Source organism: Podarcis pityusensis (genome assembly GCF_964106645.2).
Source record: "Podarcis pityusensis genome assembly, chromosome: 11".
Classification (NCBI taxonomy): domain Eukaryota; kingdom Metazoa; phylum Chordata; class Lepidosauria; order Squamata; family Lacertidae; genus Podarcis; species Podarcis pityusensis.
This window is the reverse complement of record NC_138036.1, coordinates 61,783,797-61,800,930: the sequence shown is the minus strand read 5'-3', so window position 1 is coordinate 61,800,930 and position 17,134 is coordinate 61,783,797. Positions and strand designations below refer to the sequence as shown.

The 17,134-nt window shown below is 47.2% G+C and overlaps 1 protein-coding gene across 2 annotated transcripts in view; it reads left to right on the top strand.

Annotated features, from left to right (window-relative positions):
- Window positions 1–7,873: 7,873 nt before the first annotated feature.
- Window positions 7,874–17,134, top strand: part of GDA (guanine deaminase) — a 61,262-nt gene continuing 52,001 nt past the window's right edge. Inside the window, exon 1 of one of the 2 annotated variants that reach the window (XR_013977180.1) lies at window positions 7,874–8,083. Coding sequence is in view for 1 of the 2 variants with exons in the window: in XM_080972835.1 (XP_080828961.1) it covers window positions 7,976–8,083 (108 nt within the window). In the remaining variant the exon portion in view is untranslated. The remainder of the gene's footprint in view (window positions 8,084–17,134) is intronic. The other variant, XM_080972835.1, reaches the window with a different exon arrangement.

Below are 17,134 nucleotides of genomic sequence, written 5' to 3'. Positions count from 1 at the left end.
GCAGACAGTCCTCCACGAGCGAAGCGGGGTCCACAGCGAGGAGCCAGGCAAGGACAGGAACTCTGGGGGAACAGGACTGGATGCTGGCCGAAACAGCTCTTCAACGACGTTGCTCCCGCAACCGGGGACCGGGCTGACTGGCCTGTATCTTCTCTGAGGCCAGGGGCGGTCCCGGCCCCCAGGTGACCCGCCTCTCCTGGCCTTAAGGCGAGCACTCCTCCTGGGAGAAACCAGTTCCCTCCGCCTCTCTGCCCTGAGCCTCTGCAGCTCAGGAGAGGCCAGTGGGTTACTGGACCCAGGGGGAGACTCACTTTCCCCTGACAGGGCTGGGAGAGGCGCACCTGTAGGCAATGCGTCCTCAATCGCCTCCGGAGCCAGAGTGGAATCACCTGGTGCCTGCTCCTGAGGATCCCCAAGCCAAACGGAGGACATAGATGATGCCTTCCTGGAACAGATGGCCAAGCATGCAAAAGGAAGGGAGATAGTAGTAATGGGGGACTTCAATTACCCGGATATTTGTTGGATGTCAAACTCAGCCAAGAGCATAAGGTCAAACAGATTCCTCACTGGCCTTGCAGACAACTTCATTGTCCAGAAAGTGGGAGAAGCAACAAGAGGAACAGCCATTTTAGATCTGGTCCTAACCAATGTTGAGGACCTGGTTAGTGGGGTAGAAGTGGAAGGATCATTAGGCGCGAGTGATCATGCTCTTCTGAAGTTTACTATACAGCGGAAAGGAGCAGCCAAGCACACTAGGACTCAATTTCTTGACTTTAAGAAAGCCGACTTCATAAAACTTAGGGAAGTGCTGGGTGAGATCCCATGGACAGTAATACTAAAAGGAAAGGGAGTTCATGATGGCTGGGAGTTTGTTAAGAGGGAGATACTAAAAGCAAAACGTCAGGCAATACCAATGAGACGGAAACATGGAAGGTGCCTAAAGAAGCCAGGGTGGCTATCTAAAGAACTTTTAACTGAGTTAAGATTAAAAAAGGATGTGTACAAAAAATGGAAAAGGGGGGAAACCACCAAAGAGGAATTCAAACAAATAGCCAGCACGTGTAGACACAAAGTCAGAAAAGCTAAAGCACAGAATGAACTCAGGCTTGCTAGAGAGGTTAAAAGCAACAAAAAAGGCTTTTATGGGTATGTTCATAGCAAAAGGAAGAACAAAGAAACAGTGGGGTCACTCAGAGGAGAAGATGGTGAAATGCAAACAGGGGACACAGAAAGAGCTGAACTCCTCAATGCCTTCTTTGCCTCAGTCTTCTCCAATAAAGAAAACAATGCCCGACCTGAAGAATTTGGAGCAAATGATTCAGCAAAGGAAACACAGCCCAGAATAACTAAGGAGATAGTACAAGAATACTTGGCTAGTTTAGATGTATTCAAGTCTCCAGGGCCAGATGAACTGCATCCAAGAGTATTAAAAGAACTGGCAGATGTGATCTCAAAACCACTGGCAGTCATCTTTGAGAATTCCTGGAGAACAGGCAAAGTCCTGGCAGACTGGAGGAGGGCAAATGTTGTCCCTATTTTCAAAAAGGGGAAAAGAGAGGACCCAAATAATTACCGCCCAGTCAGTCTGACATCAATACCAGGGAAGATTCTGGAGCAGATCATTAAGCAAACAGTCTGTGAGCACCTAGAAAGGAATGCTGTGATCACCAATAGTCAGCATGGATTTCTGAAAAATAAGTCATGTCAGACTAACCTGATCTCGTTTTTTGACAGAATTACAAGCCTGGTAGATGAAGGGAACGCAGTGGATGTAGCCTACCTTGATTTCAGCAAGGCATTTGACAAGGTGCCCCATGATATTCTTGTAAAGAAGCTGGTAAAATGCGGTCTTGACTATGCTACCACTCAGTGGATTTGGAACTGGCTGACTGACCGAACCCAAAGGGTGCTCATCAATGGTTCCTCTTCATCCTGGAGAAGAGTGACTAGTGGGGTGCCACAGGGTTCTGTCTTGGGCCCGGTCTTATTCAACATCTTTATCAACGACTTGGATGATGGACTCAAGGTCTTTAAGCAGAGGCTTGACATATGTCAGGAGTGCTCTGTGAGGAGATTTCACCCCTCCCATATCCAAGAATCTCCTGAGGAGTCTGCTGATTCTTCAGAGAGGAGGAGGCGTGTTCTGCTCTCTACTTATTCTGCTCCAGCACCAAGTTAGTCATAGAATCATAGAATCATAGAGTTGGAAGAGACCACAAGGGCCATCGAGTCCAACCCCCTGCCAAGCAGGAAAAACCATCAGAGCCTCTGCTTAAAGACCTCCAAAGAAGGAGACTCCACCACACTCCTTGGCAGCAAATTCCACCGTCGAACAGCTCTTACTGTCAGGAAGTTCTTCCTAATGTTTAGGTGGAATCTTCTTTCTTGTACTTTGGATCTACTGCTCCGTGTCCGCTTCTCTGGAGCAGCAGAAAACAACCTTTCTCCCTCCTCTATGTGACATCCTTTTATATATTTGAACATGGCTATCATATAACCCCTTAACCACCTCTTCTCCAGGCTAAACATGCCCAGCTCCCTTAGCCGTTCCTCATAAGGCATCGTTTCCAGGCCTTTGACCATTTTGGTTGCCCTCCTCTGGACACATTCCAGTTTGTCAGTGTCCTTCTTGAACTGTGGTGCCCAGAACTGGACACAGTACTCCAGGTGAGGTCTGACCAGAGCAGAATACAGTGGCACGATTACTTCCCTTGATCTAGATGCTATACTCCTATTGATGAGGCCCAGAATTGCATTGGCTTTTTTAGCTGCCGCGTCACACTGTTGGCTCATGTCAAGTTTGTGGTCAACCAAGACTCCTAGATCCTTTTCACATGTACTGCTCTCAAGCCAGGTGTCACCCATCTTGTATTTGCGCCTCTCATTTTTTTTGCCCAAGTGCAATACTTTACATTTCCAGGATGAAGAGGAACCATTGATGAGCACCCTTTGGGTTCGGTTAGTCAGCCAGTTACAAATCCACTGAGTGGTAGCATAGTCAAGACCGCATTTTACCAGCTTCTTTACAAGAATATCATGGGGCACCTTGTCAAATGCCTTGCTGAAATCAAGGTAGGCTACATCCACTGCGTTCCCTTCATCTACCAGGCTTGTAATTCTGTCAAAAAACGAGATCAGGTTAGTCTGACATGACTTATTTTTCAGAAATCCATGCTGACTATTGGTGATCACAGCATTCCTTTCTAGGTGCTCACAGACTGTTTGCTTAATGATCTGCTCCAGAATCTTCCCTGGTATTGATGTCAGACTGACTGGGCGGTAATTATTTGGGTCCTCTCTTTTCCCCTTTTTGAAAATAGGGACAACATTTGCCCTCCTCCAGTCTGCCGGGACTTTGCCTGTTCTCCAGGAATTCTCAAAGATGACTGCCAGTGGTTTTGAGATCACATCTGCCAGTTCTTTTAATACTCTTGGATGCAGTTCATCTGGCCCTGGAGACTTGAATACATCTAAACTAGCCAAGTATTCTTGTACTATCTCCTTAGTTATTCTGGGCTGTGTTTCCTCTGCTGAATCATTTGCTCCAAATTCTTCAGGTCGGGCATTGTTTTCTTTATCGGAGAAGACTGAGGAATACCTGCCAAAGTCTTCAAAGTGAGCGGAACTGAACTTACACAACAACTTCACAAACTCATTGAAAAAATCTGGGAGAGAAAGGAGATCCCAGCAGACTTAGGGATGCCAAAATTATCAATCTCTTTAAAAAAGGTGATAGAATGGTTTGTGGAAACTATCAAGGCATCTCTTTATTAGCTGCGGCTGGTGAAATTCTTGCAAGGATCTTAGCACACCATCTCCTAACAATATCAGAGGCTACCCTTCCTGAATCCCAAAAAGGTTTTCAATCTTCTATGGGCACAGTGGACATGATTTTCACCACTCGACACCTTCAAGAAAAATGCAGAGAGCAAAACCAATCCCTGTATATGGCACTTATTGACCTCACTAAGGCCTTCAACACTGTAAATCGTAATGCCCTGTGGACTGTCCTTCTGAAAATTGGCTGCCCAGAAAATGAACCAATCACAGTGGGGGGGAAAGGAAGATGAGCCAAAACACAGGTAAGCTCATCTATTGTACGCTTCCATCAAGGTCACAACAGATCATTATTCTTATCAATTCTCTCTATCTGCATTCCAAAGAATCCCTCATCTTGGTATCAGGGAACATTTCTCTATGCGGTATCATTCTAAACATAACCAGGTCTTGTTGAACCCTTGTCCCCTAAATAATTATTTAAACATTCCCATTCTTCTTTCACCAATTTTTTAGGTTTATCCCGTATTGCATGTGTCAGCAGGATCAAGTGTTAAACAGGGTTTATTATTATTTTCATTGCCATTGTTGAAGGGAAACTCCCCACCAGAGTAGAAATCATATATTGAACAGATGGAAAACCTTTTCATCTGAGTAGGCTGAAAGCAAAGAGTAATGTTACCATAACCTCCGTCACAGAGCTTCAGTATGCTGATGACAACCTAGTATGTGCACACTCAGAGGATGACCTCCAAACCATCCTAAATATCTTTGCAGAAGCTTACAAAAAAACTTGTCCTATCGCTCAACATCCAAAAAAACCAAAGTGCTGCACCAACAAGCACAAAACAACCCCTCTTCAGCACCACAAATCCAACTCAATCATGGAAAATGTTGGTCACTTCCTCTACCTGGGTAGTTATCTTTCTACAAGGGCAGACATGGATGCCAAAATGCAGCCTTGCCTGAGCTCTTTGAGTGCAGCTTTCTCCCAATTTAGGTGCAGAGTGTTTGAGGACTGAAACATTGGCAGGGAAACCAAAATGCTTGTTTACAAAGCTATTGTACTACCAACCTTACTGTATGCTTATAAATACCACTTATAAATGCCATCTCCAACTCCTTGAAAGATTCCATCAACGGTGTCTTCGAAAAATTTTACACATCACTTGGGAAGACAAGCAAACTAATGCCAGTGTACTGGAAGAAGCAAAAATCACCAGTGTTGAAGCAATGATTCTTCAGCATCAACTTCGTTGGACTGGTCATGTTGATTACCGTCTTCCAAAGCAACTACTTTATTCCGAACTTAAAAATGGAAAGTGTAATGTTGGTGGTCAACAAAAGAGGTTTAAAGACTCTCTCAAGGCAAATCTAAACATCAACAACTGGGAACGCTGGCCTGTGAGCGCTCCAATTGGAGAACAGCCTTTACCAAAGGTATCACAGACTTTGAAGACACTCATATTGAGGGTGAAAAGGAGAAACGTGCTAAGAGGAAGGCATGTTTGGCAAACCCTCACCATGATCAACTCCCACCCGGAAACCTATGACCCCAGTGTGGAAAGATGTATAGAGCCAAAATTGGCCTCCACAGTCACTTACGGACTCACTGCTAAGATAGTGTTCATGGAAGACAATCTTACCCAGCTACAAGTGCTAGCCAAAGAAGAAGAAGAAGAGAACGGCATGGTCAAGGCCAAACACTCAATCCACTCATCCCTAAAGTTTGTAACTTCCTCAGAACTGAGGATATAAACAGATAATATTATAAAAGCCAGTAAGGGATTGGTTTTTACTATGCACAGCAGTAGCTGCCTGTCAACCACTAATCTGTACAAAACAGATATTTATTAGGACTATGGATAAAAGGTAAAAAAGGTAAAGGACCCCTGGATGGTTAAGTCCAGCCAAAGGTGACTATGGGGTTGCGGTGCTCATCTGGCTTTCAGGCCAAGGGAGCTGGCATTTGTCCGCAGACAGCTTTCCAGATCATGTGGCCAGCATGACTAAACAACTTCTGGTGCAACGGAACACCGTGACTGAAGCCAGAGCGCACGTAAACACTCTTCACCACAGTGGTACCTATTTATCTACTTGCGCTGGTGTGCTTTCAAACTGCTAGGTTGGCAGAAACTGGGACAGAGCAACGGGAGCTGACTCCATCGTGGGGATTCAAACCACCGACCTTCCAATCAGCAAGCCCAAGAGGCTCAGTGGTTTAGACCACAGCACCACCCGTGTCCCTAAAACATACTAACATAGTAAGGATAAAAACATACTAACCTGGAAGTACATTTAATCAAAACCATTGTTTAGTGCTACTAGTGCTACTCACCATTATGCCCCCCCCCCCAAGCTACTAGGCTTAGCCAGAAATATTTTTTAAATTCCATTTGCAAAAATTGTGACCTTTTTTCCAAAGCCTAATTGCCACGCAGGGGCAATGGGAGGGAGAGGAAGGCAGAGCCAAAGGTACCATGAATCATCAATGACAAATATAAAATAAATCAAAACCATACTTGGGTGAATGGTGCACTGCAGAAACTTAATACATGAAAATAAGATTACCCAAGGACAGTATGCTTAAACTTGTTACACTCATGCCCTGGCCTTAAATTAATAGTTCACTAGATGGTTTGCCCAGTGTGTCCTTGGCAGTTTTCTCATTAATTCCAGGAAAACTGGCAGATATAGTCCTTGAACTGCAGTTAACAGCTGAAATATGCTGTTCAACTCAGATAAACAGTAGCACGTGTTTCTCCTAGATTCAGAGAAACATGTCCTTTGAACTTTAACAACTCTAGTGTTATGAGGGAGAACCATTATGCTGTGCATAATTTTATAAACTATCGTGCCACCCCCCCCTTCCTTCTTTCTTGCCTTTTCTCTAAACTGAAAACCCTCAAATGCTGCAACCTTTCTGCCTTTCCTCCATCCCCATGATCATTCTGGTTGCTCTTTTCTGGAACTTTGCCAACTCTACAATATCCCATTTGAGGCGAGGCAACCAGAACCGTATGCAGCATTGCAAATGCAGTTGCACAATAGATTTGTACAATGGCAGCATGATACCAGAGTTTTATTTTCAGTTCCTTTCTGATCCCTAGCACTGAGTTTGCATTTTTCACAGCTGCCTCAAAACGGGCAGGCAGATAGAATTACAGACTAGACTGGTGTATCTTCACCACCATGGCAGACTTGTAGGTTCAAATGGAGCCCACAGCAAGCTCAAGAGATTGCGCAGCATCCAGCATCTGCCCCACAAGACGCGGTTTGAAGAGCAGTCATGGAGGTTAGTCTTGTCTGGCTGCAGATGTGGCCTGGGATGTGGGGAATATGTGTACAAGTTCCATGGGAAAGGCTCTTTTCCTCAGCTCCTACTCCCCCTGCAAACAACGGTCACGACAGGGTTAAGCCTTGCACAATGCGGAGAGTAAGGAACCACTGTATACAGAATTGAAAAGTGGCTTGGGCGTGCTGGTTGCCCCCTCACGTTTTGTGGCACAGGGCGGGCAAATTTTGGCTAGAAGAAAGCTTAAGCCCACTTGATGAAGCCACTTGATATACTTTTTAAAAAGTGAGGTACACATATCCAACTCCTTTCCCCCAAGAAGCCAAATCATCTGCCGCCCAGGTAAATTCCAGGCACAATTCTACAAGTGAGGGACACCGGAGCGGAGTATCTCCGTGGTGGGAATTTTGACTGTTTGCCTCCTGGATCCGAAAGTCCAGCTGGGTTGCCAGTGGAGAGAGCCGTCGTGGGGCTGAGGAGGCCTCGTGGGGCGCCGGGGCGCCGTGAGGGGCCGAAGCAGACTCGCCACTGGGCTCCGCAGCAGCAGCAGCAGCAGAAGCCCCCGGCTGCTCCCGGCCGCCCGGGGTGACAGCGGCTTCGAGAACTCTGCGGAAGCGGCTGAGGCGTCTCCCCGGCGCGGACTCGGCGGCCGCTCGGCCGAGGCGCCTGGACGGGGCGGGCCGAGGAGCGCTGGCGGCGACCACCCCGCCGGGCGGAGGAGGCGAGATGGTGACAGGTACGGCGGGAGCTGCTCGTGGCCCCGAAGGAGGACGGGCTCCCGGGAGGAGGAGGAGGAGGAGGAGGAGGAGGAGGAACCGCCGCCGCCGCCGCCACCTGCGCCGCAAGGGAGGCCGGGAGGAGCGGCAGGCTGGTGCCGTCGAGGGCGCGGGAGAGGCGCGCGCCATGGGCTCTCTGGCGCTCCTCTTCCGAGGGACCTTCGCGCACTCCAGCCGCTCCTCGCCCCTCGACATTCGGGCCGGCCACCTGCTGGGCGTCGACGGGAGCGGCAAGGTGAGGCGGCGGCGGCGGGCGGCGGGGGGATGCCGGCTGCCGCGGGCTCGCCCGGCACGTGGGCGGCCGCGGGCGAGCCCGGCGAAGGCGAGGCGGGACGGGGCGGCGGGGGGCTGCGAGGAGAAGGAGCGGCGGGGGAAAGCCCGAGCGCGCCGTGGGCCCGGCCCGGGAGGAAGCGCAGTCGCGTGTCACGGTGCTCCGAGGGTTACATAAGGGAACGCGCGGCTGGGCGGGAAGAAAGAAGCGAGGCCGCCTGGCGGGGGGGGGGGGGGCTCGAGGAAGGGCCCGCGAAGCGCCCAGAGAGAGGCTGCTGGCCGGCGGGGGCTCCCCGGGGGCGGGAGGGCGAAGAGTGCTGGACAGGGACTCCGACTCGGGACTCTTCCCGGGACAGCCCCAAATCGCCAAGCAGCCCGCTGGCTTTCCAGTTTCCGGGCGCTTCTTTGGCTCTGAAAACACCACCAGGAAAGTGGGGAGAGGACGGTGGCAGCGTGGAAGCCCATCCGCAATATGCCACCGTCTTCAAATGGTCTTCAGGAAGCTCTTTGTGGGGTTATTAATAGTACGGTGTCAGTCGATGACGCCAAGTGCAAAAAGACCAGCGATGATGCCCAGCTCTGCTTCCATGGTGCTCGGAAGCGTTTCAGGCGCAATATGAACTCGTGAGCCTTTTGAGGGATTGTTTTAAAGGCAGCGAATATAAAGCACCAAAACAAAAGTGTTACAGAAATTATGAACCATTTACTGCTGCTCTCTGATCATGTATCATTACATACTAACACAGATTAGAAACCATACTAAATAAATATGCCTGGAAAACAGTGAAGCACTTGCAAGTCTTTTTCCATCCTGATTTTGTATACATATATTTCAAGTACTTAACAGCTTGTGTTGATGGAGTTGACTAGAAGATTGTTGTGCATGTAGTTTATTATGGGTTTTTCTGGGTGATGTTAGATATACACCTGGGAACATGTCTTTGATATATTCACATAATTTTGTAGGCTTCGGTAATTTTAGTAATATAAAAGCGGAGGTGGCATGCAATATATTTTTACACACATCTTTTCTTGTGAAAGTTTGAAATGTAAAATTATGGCCTCTGTCATACTAATTTTCTGTGGTAAAAATTGACTTTATCCTAACAGTATCTCCAGATAATCACATTGTTTCTGTAAGCTGCTTCCTGTAAAGATGAGAATTAACTGAGATGATTCATCGGCAGATCTTTTTATAAATAGCTTTCAGAACATATGGCCTCAAAACTGGCTTTTAAAACCCCCACCCCCTGGAATCTTGGTTACAAAATACATTGTTTCAAGGAGCCTTTTCAGTATCTCTTGGAGGGATTTGTGTCCTCATCTCTCTTGCTTTGACCATAACATATTGTTCTATCCTAAGTAGTACAGTGGTACCTTGGGTTACAGACGCTTCAGGTTACAGACTCCACTAACCCAGAAATATTACCTCGGGTTAAGAACTTTGCTTCAGGATGGGAATACAAATTGTGCAGCGGTGGTGCGGCAGCAGCAGGAGACCCCATTAGCTAAAGTGGTGCTTCAGGTTAAGAACAGTTTCAGGTTAAGAATGGACCTCCAGAACAAATTAAGTTCGTAACCAGAGGCACCACTGTACATGACTTCTATGCTTAATGCTATTTTATTGCATATATAAAATGCTGCAGAAAGCCATTTCACGCATACCTTTTCACAGATTCTCTAAATACTGTTAAGATGTTTCCTCTTTCATTGGCCAACCTCCAACAACAATTTTTGCTCAACCATTAGACACACAGAGCTTCTGGGTTTTGCTTCTTTGACCATCTGGCCTTATATATTCTTAGAGCCGGTAAACTCTTGTCTAGTTAATATTCATTTCACAAGAGATATAATTAAATATATGTTCCACATTCATGGATAAGTATTCCTTTAAAAGCTTAATGGAGTGTATTATTGTGCATTTCCATACAGTTTCGAATGATTGCAGTGACTAATAAATGGATGCTTGGCATAGCAACGATACCTACTTTTGCAGCTCTGACTGTACATGTTATTTAATACAGTTCGTTTCTTCCTTACCACATGACCACATATTCTATTTCTGCCACAGTTCATATAATTGTAAAGATTGCTTTGCAAAGCTTGCTTTCCATACTCTGGTCTAATTTGCATGTGGCACTAAGCCATGGCTTGTTTTCTGACAAGTCATGGTGTGGTGTTGACTTATGAAATGTGGCTTGTTTTAGCTATAATAATAATAATAATAATAATAATAATTTATTTGTACCCCGCCCATCTAGCTGGGTTTCCCCAGCGACTCTGAGCGGCTTCCAACAAAGATGAAAAAATACTGTATTTTTCTGTCTATAAGACGCCCCCACGTATAAGATGCCCCCTATTTTGGTGGACTCCAATTTAAGAAAATGGGGGAATAAGATGCCCCCAAATATTGGACATTATTTTTAGGGGGGAAAACCTAGTCTTATACACGGAAAAATATGGTACATTAAAACATCAGTCATTAAAAACTTCCCTAAACAGGGCTGCCTTCAGATGTTTTCTAAACATCAGATAGTTGTTTATCTCTTTGACACCTGATGGGAGGGTGTTCCACAGGGCGGGTGCCACTACTGAGAAGGCCCTCTGCCTGGTTCCCTGTAACCTCACTTCTCGCAGTGAGGGAACCACCAGAAGGCCCTCGGTGCTGGATCTCAGTGTCCGGGCAGAATGATGGGGGTAGAGACGCTCCTACAGGTATACTGGGCCGAGGTCAACACCAACACTTTGAATAGTGCTCAGAAACGTACTGGGAGCCAATGTAGGTCTTTCAAGACCGGTGTTATGTGATCTTGGCAGCCGCTCCCAGTCACCAGTCTGGCTGCTGCATTCTGGATTAGTTGTAGTTTCTGGGTCACCTTCAAAAGTAGCCCCATGTAGAGCACATTTCAATAATCCAAGCGGCAGATAACCAGAGCATGCACCACTCTGGCAAGACAGTCTGCGGGCAGGTAGGGTCTCAGCCTGCGTACCAGATGGAGCTGGTAGACAGTTGCCCTGGACACAGAATTAACCTGTGCCTCCATGGACAGCTGTGAGTCCAAAATGACTCCCAGGCTGCGCACCTGCTCCTTCAGGGGCACAGTTGCCCCATTCAGGAGCAGGGAGTCCCCCACACATGCCCTCCCTTGTCCCCCAAAAAGAGTACTTCTGTCTTGTTCAACCTCAATCCGTTAGCCAGCTCAGACACTCACACAGGACCTTCACCTCCTTCACTGGTTCTGATTTGAAAGAGAGGTAGAGCTGGGTATCATCCGCATACTGATGAACACCCAGCCCAAACCCCCTGACGATCTCTCCCAGTGGCTTCATGTAGATGTTAAAAAGCATGGGGGAGAGGACGGAACCCTGAGGCACCCTAAAAGTGAGAGCCCAGGAGTCTGAACACTCATTCCTCCCCCCACTTTCTGGACACAGCCCAGGAGGAAGGAGCAGAACCACTGTATAACAGTGCCCCCAGCTCCTCTAGATGGTCTAGAAGGATGTTATGGTCAATGGTATCAAAGGCCGCTGAGAGATCCAGCAGAACTAGGAAACAGCTTTCACCTTTGTCCCTAGCCTGCCAGAGATCATCGACCAGCAGGACCAAGGCAGTTTCAGTCCCATCATGAGGCCAGAATCCAAATTGAAGGGATCCAAATGGTCCACATCCTCCAGGTGTACTTGGAGTTGTTCAGCAACCACCCACTCAATCACCTTGCCCAAGAATGGAAGATTTGAGACTGGGTGATAGTTGGCCATATTGGCCGGGTCTAAAGCTGTTTTTTAAAGAAGCGGTTTAATGACCGCCTCTTTCAGCAGGTCTGGGAAGGCTCCCTCACAGAGGGAAGCATTCACCACCCCGCAGAGCCCATTGCCCAGCCCTTCCTGGCTTGCTTTTATGAGCCAGGATGTGCAAGGATCAAGGAGACAGGTGGTTGGTTTCACTCGTCCAAGCAGCCTGTCCACATCCTCGGAGGTAACAGATTGGAATTGATCTCATGCAACTCAACCAGACAGGGCTCTAGCACTCTCCCGCCCCGGCCCTGCTCCCACGGTGGTGTCTAGCTCCTTCCGAATATGAGTGATTTTATCTGCAAAAAACTTTGCAAAATCGTTGCAGGAGATCTTGGGGTCTTTACCAGGCCCTGATGGCAAAGGTGGTTCCGTTAAATTGTGAACCACCTGAAAGAGTCTCCTGCTACTATTTTCTGCAGATGCAATAGAGGCGGTGAAGAAAGTCTTCTTCGCCGTCGCTATCGCCACTTGGTAGGCTCGACGTTGAGCTCTAACCTGTGTCTGGTCAGATTCGGAGTGAGTTTTCTGCCACCGACGCTCTAGCTGTCTCAGCGATTGTTTCATCGCCCTCAGCTCCAGGGCTGTCCGGGCTTCATGCAATTGGAGAGGGCACTTTGGAGCCAAACAGTCAATAGCCCTGGTTAACTCCACATTCCAGCGGGCCACCAGGGAATCAGCTGAAAGGCCATCAACATGGGATAAAGCATCTCCTACCACTCTCTGGTAACCATTTGGATCCATTAAGTGGGGGGGGGCACGGACCATCTGAATTGGTCCCACCTCCCTGAAGAGGGGAAGGGTCATGGAGAAGTCCAGATGCACCAGGAAGTGATCTGACCATGGCACTTCTTTTGTTTCACTTTTACTTAGTGTCAGATCACCCACATCCATAGAGTGAACACCAGGTCTAAGGCATGTCCGCAACTATGAGTTGGGCCAAACTTATTCAGGGACAGCCCCATGGAGGCCATGCTTTCCACAAAGTCCCGAGCGGCCCCTTGTAAGGTCGTGTTGGCATTGATGTTAAAATCCCCTAGGACAACCAAACTAGGTGTCTCCAGGAGAACATCTGCCACAACCTGAAGCAGCTCAGGCAGGGAATCCTTGGGGAGGTATACCAAAAGGAATCCTGTACTGCCCCTATTGCCCAACTTCCAGAACATGCACTCAGAGAACTGGGTCTTCCCAGTAGGACACCTGGTGCAAACTAATGACTTCCTAAAAATCACTGCAACCCCCCCTCCCCACCCACAAGGCCTGGGTTGCTGTGCGTAAGAGAAACCTGGTGGACAAGCAGTGGCAAGGACAGGCCCATCTGCTTCATCCAACCAAGTCTCTGTTACACATGCCAGGTCAAGTCCTCCATCCATGATCAAGTCATGGATGGCAGTGGCTTTATGAATCATTGACCTGGCATTGCACAGCAGCACCTTCAGGTCATGTGGGTATCCCTTGTTGATTCCAGTATCCTTCCAGTCAAGACCAGACCTGGAGGCAGGGATAGTCCTCAAACAACGACTAAGCCTGCTTCCTCGGTAATGACATGGTCTGGTCTTAGCGTAACTCCTCTTCCTACCCGGGATCACTGAGATTGGGTGTCCCAGAGCATTCTCCCCCCCCCCCCCACCGTGGAACCTGCCCCAGCCATTCTGTTGGTTGGGCCCACTCCCCGGCAGCCCTGACCCTCTCCCCTTAAGAACCAAATACAAACTTTATAAAACAACAAAAAAGTACATAGTTATGTTAAAAATTAAACAAACGTTGGGGCCGTCAGCACCCACAGCCGGCAGGAATCTCTGCAGTCCCTCCGGAGCCTCTTTGTAGGGCAAGGTGAGCCTGGACCCCCAGGCCAGATGGAAAGGGCCTTCCAGGGAGTGGCCGTCAGCACTCACAGCCGTCAGGAATCCGGCTATGGTTTGGTGTTGTCTCTGAACCCAAAAGCCTTGCTTAAACATGATTTGTTGGGCTGCACCACTCCACATGCTCACTGAGCTACACAAGGAAGCAGCAGCTGAAAAATGAAACCAAGCTTTGGGGAAACAAGCCCTGGCTTGTTATTCCAGAGTGGCCGGAGGCTTCTTAAATTCTGCCTTCCAGGGAGCCACATGTACTGCTTAATGGGTTGAATGACAAACTAAGTTCCTAACAGCTGTTTTATTTCGATTTGCTGCAATTTCTTGTCCCACCAAATGGGAAATGTTTGTGTATGTGTATATCATTGTGGCCTGTAGAAGGGAGGAAGTGAAATGCAAGCACCTAAAGCTGACCTTGGGGGGCCTGGAAGGCATAAAAGTGCCAGAAAGCCCAACTTCCCCCCTCAGGTTTGTTGTATTCAGGGATAAAAATATATCTGTATTCCTAAAACATAAAATTTTATGTTTTTTATTTTTTTTATTTTATGTTTTATATTCTTTTTTCTTTTTCTTTTTCCCGTTTCATTCTTTTTCCTTTATTATTGTTAACTTTTTCTTCTGTTATGTTTATGTATGGAAAATAATAAATATTATTGTGAAAAAAATAAAAATAAAATATGCCCAATCAAAGCTAAATAAAAAAAATAAAAAAATAAAAATATATCTGTATTCCCCACCCCACACTATTGGATTGAATCCAATGCTGGTTCAACTAATAGTAGGCCTATTGAAATTAATGGGCATGTGTCACTTAGGCCCGTTCATTCCAGTGGATCTACTCTGAGTAGAACTCAGTTGGCAGGAACTCACTGTGCTTCGCCTGGGCAGCTCTTATGGTGATCTTTGTACAATACAAGAACAGCTTGTATCATTCTCAGTAAACTTACTGATCATTTGGCTGCCTTTTAATCAGTAGCAAGCAAGTATTTCAGAGAACTGCAGAAATGCAAATGCACACATAGACAAATACACGGGCTGTATATTATGGTTTAACTTCAAACATTATCTTACCAACTTTGCTGATAAGCAGTGAGGGTCCCCTGGAGACTTGGCAAAGTTTTGAGAAGTGATGGAACGCCTTTTGATGGCTGCTCTGGTTTTAAACTGGTATGTTTTGTGTACAAATGACTCCTGATAAAGTACTAAGTACAACTGGGTAGAATATTTTACAATAAATCACTTACTTCAGTGCTCTCCATTGGCAGATCTAAGCAGATGCTTTGGCAGAGATACAAATGTGTGAATAAAAAAAGGGCAATCAAATAATATTGAACATGCATGTGTGAACTGACCCCTGCTTCATCATCCTCACTGGATAAAGGTAAAGGTAAAGGGACCCCTGACCGTTAGGTCCAGTCATGGACGACTCTGGGGTTGCAGTGTTCATCTCGCTTTATTGGCCGAGGGAGCCAGTGTACAGCTTCCACGTCATGTGGCCAGCATGACTAAGCCACTTCTGGCAAACCGGAGCAATGCATGGAAACACAGTTTACCTTCCCGCTGGAGCGGTACCTATTTATCTACTTGCACTTTGACATGCTTTTGAACTGCTGAGTTGGCAGGAGCAGGGACTGAGCAACGGGAGCTCACGCCGTCGTGGGGATTTGAACTGCCTACCTTCGGATCGGCAAGCCCTAGGCTTTGTGGTTTAGACCACAGCGCCACCCACGTCCCTTCTTCACTGGAATAGTGTTGACCGATTGGGGTGGCCTACGAAAGAAGCAGAACATCTGAACCAGATGATAGCCTAACCTTTTACAACTTGTTCTTAATAACTGTTCTTCCCTCTTTGCTTTTTAAATATTTTCTTTCTTCCTAAAGTGACATTTATATGATGCATTTTGCTACTCCTGAAAGGAACTATTTAAAGTTGCCTTGTTATGAATACTGTATAGGCAGCTCTTCTTCCATGACAACAAGCCTGCTTTCCACATTTCCCATCTGGTGTCGCATGCTTCTCTTTCCTTCACTTATTCTCGTTTTCTACTTTGTGTTCAGTAAGTGGTATTAGTCATTCTCCTTCCAGCTTCACTCCAGCATTTCTGTGACATTTTTTAATTGCTCATTAGAAGATCTGAGTTATAAAGCATATGCATCTGTTAGATAATGGTGTAGTGTGCATGCATATGCCAAAGCATGACAATAATGATAATGATAATGATGATGATAATAATAATAATAATAATAATAATAATAATAGAGTTGTTTGTTACCTTGAATGAACTGTTACTAGATAATTTTACAGATTACATTTATTATTTCCAGCAGCAAATATTTACAACGAGTATCAGCAGGTGGCGCTGTGGTCTAAACCACAGAGCCTAGGGCTGGCTGATCAGAAGGTCGGCGGTTCGAATCCCCGCAACGGGGTGAGATCCCGTTGCTCGGTCCCTGCTCTTGCCAACCTAGCAGTTCAAAAGCACGTCAAAGTGCAAGTAGATAAATAGGTACAACTCTGGTGGGAAGGTAAACGGCGTTTCTGTGTGCTGCTCTGGTTCACCAGAAGCGGCTTAGTCATGCTGGCCACATGACCTGGAAATCTGTCTGTGGACAAATGCCGGCTTCCTCGGCCTGAAAGGTGAGATGAGCGCCGCAACCCCACAGTCGTCCGTGACTGGACTTAATGATCAGTGGTACCTTTACCTTTGCCACTCAGTACCTCAGAAAGCCTTTTAGGGTGTAATGGAATTTCCACTGGAGATGGAGCAACAGCAGCAACATTTATTTTATTTATTTAAAATCTTTCTTGCTCGCTGTTCATAGCCAAAGCACTTCCAGAGCCTACTCAAACTCAAATATGCAATACATACTAAACAACAGCAACATATGAACAATAAAGCCCCCTCTAAAACGACAAATGGGACGCGGGTGGCGCTGTGGGTTAAACCACAGAGCCTAGGACTTGCCGATCAGAAGGTCGGCGGTTTGAATCCCCGTGACGGGGTGAGCTCCCATTGCTCTGTCCCAGCTCCTGCCCACCTAGCAGTTCGAAAGCACGTCAAAGTGCAAGTAGATAAATAGGTACCGCTCCGACGGGAAGGTAAACGGTGTTTCCATTCGCTGCTCTGGTTTGCCAGAAGTGGCTTAGCCATGCTGGCCACATGACCCGGAAACTGTACGCCGGCTCCCTTGGCCAATTATGCAAGATGAGCGCCGCAACCCCAGAGTCGGCCACGACTGGACCTAATGGTCAGGAGTCCCTTTACCTTTACCCTTTAAAACAACAAATATTTGAAGGACACATTTGCAGTGGCAGAGTGTAAGCTAATGCTGCCTAGGGTAGGTAAGTGGGGCACACCCCCAGGGGC